Source organism: Anguilla anguilla, chromosome 16, assembly GCF_013347855.1.
Source record: "Anguilla anguilla isolate fAngAng1 chromosome 16, fAngAng1.pri, whole genome shotgun sequence".
Classification (NCBI taxonomy): Eukaryota; Metazoa; Chordata; class Actinopteri; order Anguilliformes; family Anguillidae; genus Anguilla; species Anguilla anguilla.
This window is the reverse complement of record NC_049216.1, coordinates 143,766-158,202: the sequence shown is the minus strand read 5'-3', so window position 1 is coordinate 158,202 and position 14,437 is coordinate 143,766. Positions and strand designations below refer to the sequence as shown.

At 40.2% G+C, this 14,437-nt stretch overlaps 1 protein-coding gene across 5 annotated transcripts in view; it reads right to left on the bottom strand.

The window, feature by feature from the left end:
* The window catches only part of LOC118215032 (protein kinase C and casein kinase II substrate protein 3-like), a 57,845-nt gene that overhangs the window by 16,166 nt on the left and 27,242 nt on the right, over nt 1–14,437 (bottom strand). For all 5 annotated transcript variants that reach the window (XM_035395405.1, XM_035395409.1, XM_035395406.1 and 2 more), the window contains 2 exons: nt 13,378–13,424; nt 2,092–2,212 (listed from right to left, as the gene is read on the bottom strand). In XM_035395405.1, the coding sequence (XP_035251296.1) occupies nt 2,092–2,212; nt 13,378–13,424 (168 nt within the window). The remainder of the gene's footprint in view (nt 1–2,091; nt 2,213–13,377; nt 13,425–14,437) is intronic.

The following is a 14,437-nucleotide window of genomic DNA, read 5'->3' as shown; positions in this document are numbered from 1 at the left end:
AAAGAACTGTGTGTCTGTGGCAACATTCCCGGGGGAAAAAATCACAAGCGGCACACAGTTAGTGACGTGCTTTCCATCACCCATCAGTGGTTGGTCCGCCAGAGAGGGTAGGCGGAGCTTAACGCAACAGGCTTGCTCTTCAACTCACTTGTGTTTTGAGCGGCGTACTGTTTTTTTCCGGTGTCTGTTAGCGTTACAATAACAGAGAAAGTTATGAAACCCTAAAAAGTTTTTCTGTAACATGAGAGGTCATATTATTTGTTAATGTAGATTTCTTATTTGTAACGTTACTAAATTACATAGCTGTTTGCACAGCTAACGCTACCTACTGGACGTGTCAAGAAAGGCAACATTAGACAACGTTGTGCACAGTAGCCATCTCTCATATCAGGTAACGTTGTGTTAGCTAGCTAGCTAATGTAATTACCATAATCTAATGTCAGCTAACAATTTGAAAAAATGCTAGCTAACGCTGCCAACCGGTACCGACCTTGCAAACAGTTTCTCAAATGCAACGCTACTTTGTTGCAACTTTGCAATGTAGATAAATAAAGGTCAGTTCTGATCAATGATTCGCAACGAGACTGGATGAAACTTGCAAAATTCCAAGACGTCTGATTGTAAACTTTCTAAAACTGCACTTGGCGATTTGACAAGGTGGATCTTTTGAGACCCCAGGGCAGACAATGGCTTCAGACCATAGACCGTATAAAAGCTTCAGACGCTCTGCAACTAACCAGTTCACACCGCTGCAATTTTCTCTGCAACATCTTAAAACCGTTTCGTCTCGTTGCGAATCATTGACCTGAACTGGCCTTAACGTTACCGTTATTTACATTGCCATTAATATATTTATATAATTTATAATGATCGGAATAAAGCCGTCTTTAGATGGAGCATTAACCTCGGGGTATAGGTGGAGCAGAGCCGGGTCTGATTTCTGTGTAAAGATGTCAAGCCGCAGAAAACTAAATAAAAATATATGGCAGTGTGGATTAGCGTTGTTATTATCTTATTACGCTTCCTTATATGTTCCTTCAGCCTTGATGTCCTTTTTTTGATGAAATCTGTTTTGTTTTTGTTTTATTCTTCTTGTTCTGATTGATAATTTAACACCCAGCTCCGCTTTATTCTCGAACAGTTTAGCTAGCAAAACCAGAAACACCGGGGGTAACATTTTGCAAGGCAGTTGATATATCACACAACAATCATTCGCAAGAAAGACAATGTTTATTGTGCACGAGATACACAATTGCACAAGCCACAGTGAATCCTGTGGATTCTCCTCTGCAGTGTAAAGATACCAGTTATTTCAGTGTTACCCTTGCCTTCATACCAAGCAAAAGGTGGATAAAGAACGTCAGTGGAAATTGATCATCACTAATTCTACCCCAGGTCTGCTACAGCATTTTAACCCGGCTTGGCAGTGTAAATACAGCTTAAGTTAGCCTAATGTTAGACAATGAATAAGTATGTATATAACGTTACTTTTAACAACCATTTTTTATTCAGTCGATAGTAAGTTTTACAGTTACCGTGGCCAACGTGCCAAAAACACACCTGCAATTACCGCTTCTCGCCATTGGTACCGCCAAAGAGAACGAAACTGAGATATTCTTGTAACTTTAAAATGTTGCATAGATATAATTACATGTTAATGAAATTACCTACCGCGTCCGCTTCAAAACAATCAAGACAATCAACGATATTTTACTTCCTGTGCCTGTCTATATAAACTACTGTTCCTCATGAGTTTTTTTTTTTTCATCGGATTTTTGATTGGTTGAGGGAGTAACTGGCTAGACGGAACACATGGACTGTAGCACACGAAAAATGGACTGGATTGTCATAGTTATTGGTAAAACTGCCGGTCAAAATTATTTATTTATTTACCAAAGGTGGGTGGACACCGTCCACCCACGTCCACCCCCCATTTAACCCGATTATTACCACAGTAAACATAAGTAATTAAAGTAAAATTTGACTAATATAATGTTGATGTTTTTGCAATAAACCCTGAAGGCCCTCATCTTAATAATTTGTACATTTTTCTACAGAAGTACTTGAGTATGATTTGCACTTTGGTATTACCTCAAACTGCGGCCAGTTCATATGCATGCCGGGCCCGTGAGTGTTCCTCCACCACCTCAGGTCCTCTACATCGCTGGCTGCTGCGATGGCCTGGCTCAACTCACGGAAAATGGACGTGACACTGTAAGAAGGCGGAGCTCTTGGTTACCAATCAATCATGATCAGGCTGGCCATGTTCACTGTACTGCAGTATTGAATACTCTCCAGGGATTCCGTTTCCCACCCATCTAATAAAGGGGTCCCCAAGTTTTTTTGTCTCTGTGCCCCAAAAATGACCATACTATGGGTAAGGATACAGCTCAATATAGGGGTCAGTATGTGACACATTTATTTACAACTTTCTACAGCTGACCAGGGCCTCTAAAAGACAAGTAGTAGGACGGAGTGTGGCACAGTGGGTAAGGAACTGGGCTTGTAACCGAAAGGTCGCAGGTTCGATTCCAGGGTAAGGACACTGTCGTTGTACCCTTGAGCAAGGTACTTAACCTGCATTGCTTCAGCATATATATCCAGCTGTATAAATGGATACAATGTAAAATGCTATGTAAAAAGTTGTGTAAGTCGCTCTGGATAAGAGCGTCTGCTAAATGCCTGTAATGTAATGTAATGTAATGTAACAACCAAATTGAACTGTGTCTGCATCATGATGTGATTATACCCTGCTATAGCCCTCTGGCATACTAGCACACTGAACTGTGTCTAAACCATGATGTGATTATACCCTGCTATAGCCCTCTAACACACAAGCAAATTGAACTGTCTGCATCATGATGTGATTATACCCTGCTATAGCCCTCTGGCATACTAGCACATTGAACTGTGTCTAAACCATGATGTGATTATACCCTGCTATAGCCCTCTAACACACAAGCACATTGAACTGTGTCTAAATCATGATGTGCTTATACTCTGCTATAGCCCTCTAACACACAAGCACATTGAACTGTGTCTAAATCATGATGTGATTACATTACGTTACATTACAGGCATTTAGCAGACGCTCTTATCCAGAGCGACTTACACAACTTTTTTTTTTTTCTTTGTTGGGTTGGGAATTGAGTGGGAATTAGGTAGGTGTTTTTTCTTATTACTGTCACTGTTAATAGTTTCACTTGTGTATATATATATATAGATAAGGGCCTGTACCACCCTTGTATGTTTTTGTTCAGTTTATCGTAGTGTAGTTAGTTAGGTTCAGAAGATTTTCAGGTTTCAGTCAGTTAGTTTCTTTCATTTCTAGAATTGTTAGTATATTTTTGTTTTTGGTTATTTTCTTTTGCTTGGTACCGCCCAGTGTTTCCCCTCCTGTTTGTGTTCTCTGTATATAAAAATAATTGTGTAAATAAATTAAGGACTAAAATGCAGACATTGTGTTTTCCCTGTTAATTAAATTTAATCAATAATAGTCAATCCCTTTGTTACACCCCTGTACCCCTAGACCATCTTGGGGACGTAACATGTTTCTAAACTAATACCAATACCATTTCACAGGTGGACTAAACTCACTAAGGGCTCACCAAATACTGATTTTGGTATAGCTATATTAAGCCATTACTGTGTTGTGTATACTCCCTAAAATAATTACATTAAAAATAATTTTTTTTTTTTTGCACCAACATAACTCAATTTAAATCCAACAGATCCTGAAGCAGCACCACTCTTTATGTAGATCATCTTGAGACATGCATGATTTTTATAATTTAATGGTTGTAGACTTAACTAAAATTTTAATGCAAAATTTTGACAATGAATTGTCCATAGACTTAACATGGGGAGACACAAAGCTAACTTATCCCGCGTTCACACAGCGAGCAACTCAGCTGACCAGTTGCCGGAAGTCCACTCATTCTCTATGTAGCTGAGCGACGTCCAGCAACTCAAGCAACTGGGAAACTGAGCAACCAAAATTGCCCGAAAAGCGTTGAACTTTTCGTGGGCATTGCCCGTCAACAGCCAATCAGATTTTCGGGCTTCCTATTTCTCCAACCCATATGATACAATTTTGTGAATTATTGTTCCACTCAGCGAGAAAAAATGTAAGAACAACTTATCAGGGTTTCCGCCAGTGTATTGCAAGCCTGGCGGCCCGCCGGGCCTAAGTTGACCCCCCGCTGGGCCTAAGCATCGGGGAATTTTATTTTATTTTATTTTAATTTTTAATGTATTTTTAATGTGTTTTTTAAAATTACAGTTACAGTGGGGCGGCTCGGTTGGAAAGCTCCCCAGCGACATCTGTTGGTTAAAACGTGAACGCACTATAGGAAAACAGCAGGCCTGAGACATAGACGTATGTCTGTGGTCTGAGATCAGTGTTTTTTACCCTCATTGTGCGTAGAGTGACATTCAACACTTGACGCTTCCAGCTATCACAAGCTAACGTTACCTAGCAAGCCACCATTTCTTATTTAGTAGGCTAACTAACCTTGTTACAAACTGCGTTATCGCTTCATCTCGTCGGTAAGTACATTCTTTTTATATTAACTTAAGCAGTGTGTAGGTAACGTTAAACTAATAGCATGAATTTAACGTTCGATACATTGTAACATTACATTACATGACTAATCGCCATAGAAATAACGACTTCACTTGTTTATTAATAACGTTAGCTTGATGACATTTGTGCACGACAACGTGGTCATTCAGCTAACTTAGCTAGCTAGCCAAACAGTCAGTAACACAGATATAGGTATTTTGCTGTTGTTGAAATGTGCCCAGCATTCCAATGTTGTACATTCAGTAGCCAATAAGTAGGCAGTGTTGTGCATATCCCACTCTTACAGCTTGTTTCCAGCCCAAACCACTGCAAAGTGAGCAAACTTTTTTCTTTTTTGTCAGTGACATTTCCTTCTGACATCTACGACAGCAATCGCAACCACAACATTTATTTAGCCTTTTTTGTATAGCTATTTCCATGGATAAAATCGAATTTATTATTGTTATTTATTGGTAAAACATTTACTTCATATCCAGGGAGATAGCCAACTACTTGCATGTTACATGACATGTGTAGCCATTTAGTAATATGATCGCATTTCAGGCTAGAAAATAACCCGTTAATCCAGAGAAATTGCTGAGTTGTCTTAGAATCGTTATGGCAACAGAGTGTATCAAGGCTGGCTTCCCGGATCAAATTTGTTGTGACAGCTGCCGTCGAAAACAAGCACCTGGGAGCGGCTGCCTGCGTGCGTGCCTCCCCCAAGGCGTTACGTCATTGTTTTGCAATGGGCAGCTGTTGTAAAAACATGCTGGCTTCAATAAGCGATATCAATAAACTCTTTTGTAGAGTGCAAAAACTTTCATATTATTTATTTTAATTTATTTTGTTGTCGTTGAAATGTGCCCAGCATTCCAAGGCTGTAAGTATCAGTAGCCAATCAGGACTTTTTTCAAGTTTTTTGTAGAGTGCAAAAACTTTGATATTATTTATTTTATTTTATTTTATTTTATTTTATTTTAATTTAATTTAATTTAATTTAATTTAATTTAATTTTGTTGTTGTTGAAAACACAGCATTCCAAGACTGTACATTGTTGTCAGATTCTTTGTAAGCTGTAAATATGCTATGCTGTAAATAGTTGTCGATTTTTTAAAAATGTGTGTTGAATAAATGACTTATTTATAACAACATTCACATTACGTAGTCATATTTTCAAATCTCCAGTCAGCTTTTAGCACTGACTTAATGTAGGGCTATCTGTGATATAGCTTTTTTAAATTCTCAATTCCGCGATTCCGTCCGTGATTCTGTTATCACAGTAACTATAGGGCCCTACCTTAATACTGCCACAGTCTGTCGCTGGTCAACGCCGGGCCCCCGTTAAAAAAGACACTCGGCCACCGGGCCGCCGGCCCCCGTCGAAAGATACTTGCCACCGGGCCTAACAACTTTTCTGGGGGAAACCCTGACTTATCATTATGGTACCATCACACCCGGTGTTATACATTTTTATAAGAGTACAGGAACAAGCGTATAAAAAATGACACTTGAGCAGCAGTTTCAACTTGGTTCCTACCTAGCTAGTGAGATGGATAGAGATGTCGCTAGCTGGGTGGCTAACTAGTGAGAGAGATAGAGCGATATATGGCTAGTGAGATAGCAGTAACAAATCATATTTATCAGTGTCCTGACATAACTATAGAAACAAAAGGAGATGATATGTGGCTATATGGCAAATATATGTCTTTGATGATGCTATTATTTCAATGATAATGTATGTGGCTGCACAAGACCACTAAGAGGATACAACAGCCTAATATACTTGAGCAACTCATCAACAGAGTTGCTTGCTGTCTGAACATAGGGTCAGGCTAGCTTCTCCAAGTTTGAATAATTCCATCTTTCTAAAGTTATAAAAGAAGGAACTGCGGGAAACCATTATGTCTAGCGCACATGCAGCAGATAGACACACCAACAGTAGCCAAGTACCCCTCGCTGCAGCCTGTGGGAAGGGCTGGGATCAGGTATTCGGAGTCAGGGGGGCAGGAAGATCAGGGGGGCAATGATGGAAGGATCTCTACCTCACTCACACTGGGTGTCTGTTAGATGCTTTCCATTCTTTGCCAGCTTTGTTTGACAAGAGGCGATCTTAAGGTTGAAGTAACATCAAATTTGTCTTTTTCATTTATTTTATAGAATTTAACACACGTGCTGGCTAGCATGCCTTCAATGTGAAATCATTAACCAATAGTTGTTACGGTTTGAAATGTGGAAGATTTTATTAGGGACACAATGTGATTGGGGACGTTTTTATTTTAAGATATTCCCAAAAATGCCTATAGAAATGACTTGTTAGACCATCCGAACCCGGATATTCGTCTAAGTATAAGCATTTCATGGCTTTTTCCACTTCATCCATACTGATGTCTGCATCACATACACTTTTGAAACTCTCATCCACTTTAGGTATCCATTAGTGTCAGCATCTATGCATGAATAAGAGGAAGAGTACAGTTTACTGTAGAATTGGAAGATTTCCTTAGAAATCAGGGTCCGTACATTCTTGATAATCGATTAGCAGTGGCTTTACAGCATTCCGCTGTAAAGTCTCTTTTTTTCCAATCTACAAAAATATGCTGAGCTCCTTTCACCCTCTTCTATCCACTTCGCCCTTGATCTTATATATGCTCCTTTGGCTTTAGTAATGTAAATGTTGTCTAGCGAGGATTGCAGGAGAATAAGTTTTTGTTTGTTATTCTCACTTAATGAAGATTTATTACAGATACAGTGTATTTCTTTAATGATTTCCATTTCTTCTTTTTTACTAGCCCTACTTAATAATTTGCTATTTGATATGGAAATCTGACGTACCGTATATTTTAAATACTCCCATTTATCTCTATAAGTTGTAAAATTTCTTAATAATTTCTTGACAAAAGGGTTCACTTTTTAGGAGGTTTGAGTTAAATTTCCAGTATCCTTTTTTCCTTAGACACGTGTTTGTAGGTTTAAGAATAAGTTTAACCATACAGTGATCTGTTAGAGGTGCTACAGAAATTGTAGAGTTTGACTCCAGTCTAGGCCTGTTTTCTGACACTAACCAAAAATCTATTCTGGATTTGACTGAACCATCAGGTTTAAACCATGTGAAAATTTGGGTACCAGGATTTTCAGTGCGCCATGCATCTTTCAATTTGAACAAACCACAAAAATCAAGCAATACAGGATTGTAATGGTGTCCCTGATATTTTGAAGGAGTTCTATAAAGCCATTCATCCATCACCATCCTTTATAGCCTTTGTAATTTCACTAATCATAGTTTTGTTTTGGTTATGCTTGTTATATCCATATATATTTCCTAGGATCAGAAAGTTATCATTTACTTCAGAGACACAAATTATCCAGTGACCAAAAGTATCCCTGTTAGTGGTTAAAATCTTCCCAGGGAAATTGTTTAAAAGTACAGCAATGCCTGCTGACCTATTTGTACCGTGACTAAAAAGTATTTTGTCTCCCCACTGGTTTGGCCAGAATTTTTCATCCACATCATTAGAATGAGTTTCTTGAAGAAAACATTGTGCTTCTTCATTTTTACAAAACAGGAAGGTTGATTTTCTTTTTATAGAATCTCTTAGACCCCTAGTATTATGTGAAATATAAAAGAACGTAGGATTAAAGGAAGACATATACAAAAAGGAGTATAAATTTAAAGTAAAAATTTAAGGATGCTAGTTTTTTGGAGCTAAACACCGTTGCAAAGCCCCTATCTAGCACTATTGAATACAATAAAATTTTACTACAAAACAAACATTATTGTCCTCATATTATAAAAAGTATCTAAAGTGAACATATATTTTTATATCTTAGTATCACCTTGTTCTACCTGTTAGATGTGTGAAAAACAGGATCTCGGGAAAGCTGACTTTTAAAGTGCAAATCTTTGTGTGAAACGAGGTAAGTAGTTGAATGATCTAATGTAAAGTTAGCGCAAATAGAAATTTTATCTGTTTCCCTCTTTGTTGAGCATCAAACTGAGATCCCTTTAAAGTACAACAAAAATTATTTTAACTACAACACAGAATAACAACCTTAGGAAATTGTTACGGTTTCAAAAGAGAACATCTAAGATGTGAGTATTAACACAGAACCTCTGAGGTAGGACTCTCAAACGTCTGAGTGCGCGAAATAAATGACACGTTGTTACCTTTAACATATCTAATCCGGAGTAACCCTGTTTCCATTGATGTAGCCCACATGTCCTCTGTAGTACACATTCTTTCCTGCCGCCCTGGCTTGCTCCATCCTCGGCCAGAGCCTCTCTGTCGGCTTTGCAGAAGTCTTGCTTGAAGTGAATCCCCAAGACTTTGCAGATCTTGGAGGTTTTGGACAGCTTCCAGATGGCATCCTGATGGTATCTCATAGTGAACTGCATGATGATCTGACGGTGTCTCCCCTCCTCTCTCCTTCCGAGGCGGTGAACAGTAGCAACCACTGTTTCCATCGATGTAGCCCACTGCGGTGCTATTTTGGACAGGATATCTATGACAATGTCTCGGATGTGTTTGTCGTCTTTTTCTTTCAGACCATGTATTTTGAGGTTCCAGCATCTCTTGTACTGCCGCAACTCCATTACTTTCAGCTGGTCACCAAAGTTGTCTATTTTTGAGGTTAGCTTTTCTATAACGAGAGTCGCATTTGGGACTACAATCGGTTCCTGTGAGGTTTTTATCTTTGAAGGTGGGGCCGTAATCTTTGTTGGAGTAACAGAAGTTTTTCTCTTCATACAGCTGTTGGTTGTAATATCAATGTGCTAGCAGTCGTGATCACTCGTGTTTGCTTGGCCTGAGGCTGCACCTAGCCTAGCTTCAGTCTTTCTGCTTGGCATGTTAGGTTAAAAGTAGCCTACTTCTAGGTTCAAATTTGTCCTTTGAGGTGGTCCAATCACTTAATCAAACGTTCACTTTACAGTTTACATTTTTTTTAAATAACTTGTAAACTGTAAAGTTTGAAGTTTTCATGTAAATTTCGGGGCATTTGAGCATAATTCACCGTTTTACGAATTATGCAGTGTCGGGAAAAATACAGCATTTTGTTTAAGTTGCGTTGAATTCCGAAAATTCTGAATCGCGAAAAACTGGAGGGACCTCTTATTTACTATTATCAGCTTTAAGACAAGCAACAAGCTCGGAATTATCTCATCGCGACCCATTAAATCCAATGGCACAGACGTTCCTTCATAATTTCAAACTGCTTTCCTAATGGCTATTTTGTGTCCTGCGACTTGGGTTACAACAGTGAATACCAGATTCCTAGACGTAGGCTACTGATAGTGACCACGTTGCAAGACAGGACACTTAAATTGTATGCTATCCTTCTCCCACTACATTTCTAAGCTGCAGTCTAAGGTCAAGGCCAAACTCCTTTCCTTTATAGAAATCATTTCGCTTTTACCTCTGCTGCCAAACTCACCCTCATACAAATGACTATTGTCCCCATATTCGATTACAGCAACATAATATACAGGTCTGCATGCAAAGGTACACTTTGCAAGCTTGATACTCTTTACCATTCTGCTATCCAGTTTGCCACAAATGCCCCCTTCAAAACACACCACTGCACCCTTTACTCTCAGGTCAACTGGCCCTCCCTTCACACCCATCGTAACATTCACTGGCTTACTCTCATTTACAAGACCCTTCTCTGTCTATCACCTCCCTACCTGTGTCACCTGCTGCACCCTAAGTTTGTCACACACAACACCCGGTCCTCACTCCATATCCAATTAAAAATACCTCCCTCAGTCTTGCATCATTTCAATCCGCTGCTGTCTGCGACTGGAATGCTCTCCAAAAAACGTAAAACTGGGTACATTTATTACCATTTCTGCCTTCAAACATGCATCTCAGACATTTTCACTGATTCCTGCAACTGTTTTTCCGCCATGTAATATCCCCATAACACTCTGTTTTTTTTTTCTTCTCCCCATGTCTCATTTGTTGACTGTTGTTTGCTTGCCTGTGTTTTCATGTGCCTATGTTTAGTTTGTTATTATTGATGTATTTTGTGCTTTTAACATGCTTTTATCTTCTAGCCCACCTCCTCTTTCCTTAAGTGGCTTTTGCCGCTTGCCAGGCCGACATTGTGCAATAAGAATTTGTTCTTAATGACTTGCCTGGTGAAATAAAGGTGAAATAAAAAAATAAAATATCAGACCCAGGGCAGACATTACAAGGGATGGGATTAACTAGTTAAACCATCATTTCTTGTGTAAAAAATGTATTGACTTTATATTTCCTCTGAGAAAATTGGTCTCTTTTCAGGCTTTCCCCATTGACTTAACATTGGGTGGGCAGGGTTTCTTTTTGCAACCAGGCGATACAGTTCACTCTCTAGCCACTGGGGAGAAAGGATTCATTAAAAGAGGCGAGTTGTTGGCGCTTGGTTTGCACTCCCTGCACTAAATAAAAACAGTAACTGGCTGATCTACTGCACTCTGGTACGGTCAGGCAAGGAATGGACTCCCCTTTGTCAGATCATTGGCCGATATTGTCATTTTTAGGGGGCGTGGCTTAGAATGCCTACTTTTTACTGCATTTCTGCCCATATGGCCTGTAATTTATTTAAAAAAGAACAGTTTTTCAAACCATCCTCTCTCTGAGCCCAGAATTGTGAATCCATTAAAAACAATTTCCCTCCCTTAAGATTCAAACCTTCCCTCAAAGAGCCTTTCATACTCTTCAGAGTAGTGATCACCATATAAATGTTTGCTCTGTGAAGAATTAACACTGATATCAAAAGTGTTAAAGATAGCATTCCCAAGATGGTCATTATTGCATTTGTACACTGTACAAGGAATAAATAAATGTTAATTTTATATTTAGTTAGTGTAGAACAAGACTTAAATATTTTATACCTAGTAATTTGCATGGTATTTAAATGGCAGCATATGAATTAAGCAGATAAAAGATATATTGGACCAGTGCAATATAATACATTCCTGTGTACACATTACATTAAAATTTGTTCCTTTAAAAAGTTCTTTGTGGGTGACTATCATTGAGTGACTGTGCACAGTACTTATTCATGGCTTAATTTTGTTCAATCGGTAAATTTTGTCAATCGTTAAATTTGTTTTAATCTGTAAATTACATTTGGGAAAATATGAATAATTATGTATATTTAGGCCCATATATCTACATACTGCATATATACTTATTAAGAGACAATTTTATCCAGAGTATATGAATACATATATTTTCCAGTAAATGTAGTCCCCTGTTCAATCCCACCAGTACCTTTGTGTTTTTAAGTGCAATGCTCTACCAACTTAGCCATAGGACTACTATTATGATGGTTATAACGTAATGATGCCATTACAATATGCTCTGGCGTGATGAGTTGAAAATTAGATTCATATCTGTAAGAGATCATAGCCATACTTACTCCAAACTCTATAATTTACACTCTAATGCAGGATCTATCAATTAATCACACTAGTTTAAAAATGACGTGCTATGTACCAGTAAAGTTTGTGGATAAGCTCAGCTGAAACACTGATACAAGACATGGGCATGTTGAAAGCATGCTTTATAAAAGTGCAACATCTGTTAGTATATTGCCTCTGGCTTTAATATCCAAAATAGCCAATACACTGTACAGAGCACTACTCTAAGAGTATGAAAGCTCTTAGGCTCTTTGAGAGAAGGTTTGAATCTGAAGCTATCTGCCCAGCGGTGAGTACATTGAAGTACAGTCGACATGAAGTGCAGATGCCAAAGGTCTGTGCTGATACACCTTGATGGAGAGCAGGCTGATGTTAGCATTAGGGTTGGTCAATTTAATATCCTGCCTTTTGAGGCTTTCAGTGAATACAAACATTTCACTTAAAATGTAGGTTTTTTGTGATTAATAAATATTATATATTTATATTTGATGCCAAGGAGTCCCAGGGTCTAAGTTATGAGAACCCATGAGTACTCGGTCTATCTAATGTTCAGAAACCTGAAAAGAATAGAAACTGATTTTATGATGATGAGATATTTTCTCCATCTAATTGAAACCACATGTATGCAAGATCATGACCAGTCAAGCAAAGTAGGTTCAGTAGCAAGATAAATTTGTGCAGATTTATCTCAGTCTCAGGCTTGTGGTACTATATGGGTAAAAGCAGCCTGGTCGGACTCACAGTGCCATAATAGGAGCTACTTGTTTTGGTTTGTAGCATCATAAGGTTGTGAGCAGCCTGGTCAGGCTCATAGTGCTGTAAGGTTATGAGCAGCCTAGTCAGGCTCATAGTGCTGTAAGGTTATGAACGGCCTGGTCAGGCTCATAATACTACATGACTATGAGCAGCCTGGTCAGGCTCATACTGCAGGAAGGCTATAAGCAGCCTGGTCAGGCTCATAGTGCTGTAAGGTTATGAGCAGCCTGGTCAGGCTCATGGTGCTGTAAGTTTATGAGCAGCCTGGTCAGGCTCATGGTGCTGTAAGTTTATGAGCAGCCTGGTCAGGCTCATAGTACTGTAAGGTTATGAACAGTCTGGTCAGGCTCAGAGTACTGTACGGTTATGAGCAGCCTGGTCAGGCTCATAATACTGTAAGGTTATGGGCAGCCTGGTCAGGCTCACAATACTCTAAGGTTATGAACAGCCTGGTTAGGCTCATGGTTTTGTAAGGTTATGAGCAGCCTGGTCAGGCTCATGGTGCTGTAAGTTTATGAGCAGCCTGATCAGGCTCATAGTGCTGGTAATGTTTCAACACTGAGAGTGAGAAGTGAGGCTAGGGGTGAAATGAAAATAAAAAGCAAGGCTCTTCCACTTCCATGTTTGGGAGGGGGGTGGGGAGGTGTACCTGTCATTGCTGGACAGGTCCATGTGTTTGTGGATGTCCTGCAACACCTAGAAGAAGAATACATAAGAACATAAGAATGCATAATAATGAAAACAGGCCATTAAGCCCATATATAACATGCAGCTAAGCCAATATAGGTTCCTCATTTACCTACAGACTACAGAGCATCTAGCACTATGTCAATGCCTGGACCTGAACACTGCAAGGGTCCCTGGCTCTATTATATGACCTAGCAAATCTGGTCTCAACACTAAGGGCAAAACCTTTCTACCTTGTGCCCCTTGTTCTGCTAAGAGAATAGCCTGAGAAAACTCTTTTCTAGACCACTTTGTCATCCCTTTTATGAATTTAAAAACCTGGATCAAAGCCCCCATAGTTTCCTTTTGCTAAGCCTGAATAGACTGCATGTATCAGGTCTTCGCCACTTTTACACTTCATAGCAGAGCTTGTGCGTGAAGAATGGAGTGTGAGTGAAGAGTGTGAGCGAGGAGAGGAGCATGAGTGAGGAGCGGAGTGTGAGCAAGGAGCGGAGTGTGGGCGAGGAGCAGAGTGTGAGCGAGGAGCAGAGTGTGAGCGAGGAGTGGAGCGTGATCGAGGAGCGGAGCGTGATCGAGGCGAGGAGTGGAGTGTGTGAGCGGAGTGTGTGAGCTGAGTGTGTGAGCTGAGCGTGATCGAGGAGCGGAGTGTGTGAGCGGAGCGAGGAGCTGAGCGTGATCGAGGAGCGGAGTGTGTGAGCGGAGCGAGGAGCAGTGTGAGCGAGGAGCGGAGTGTGTGAGCGGAGCGAGGAGCAGTGTGAGCGAGGAGCGGAGTGTGTGAGCGGAGCGAGGAGCAGTGTGAGCGAGGAGCGGAGTGTGTGAGCGGAGCGAGGAGCAGTGTGAGCGAGGAGCGGAGTGTGCGAGCACAGCGTGAGCGAGGAGCGGAGTGTGTGAGCGGAGCGAGGAGCAGTGTGTGTGAGCAGAGCGAGGAGCGGAGTGTGTGAGCGGAGTGTGTGAGCGGAGCGAGGAGCGGAGTGTGTGAGCGGAGCGAGGAGCGGAGTGTGTGAGCGGAGTGTGTGAGCGGA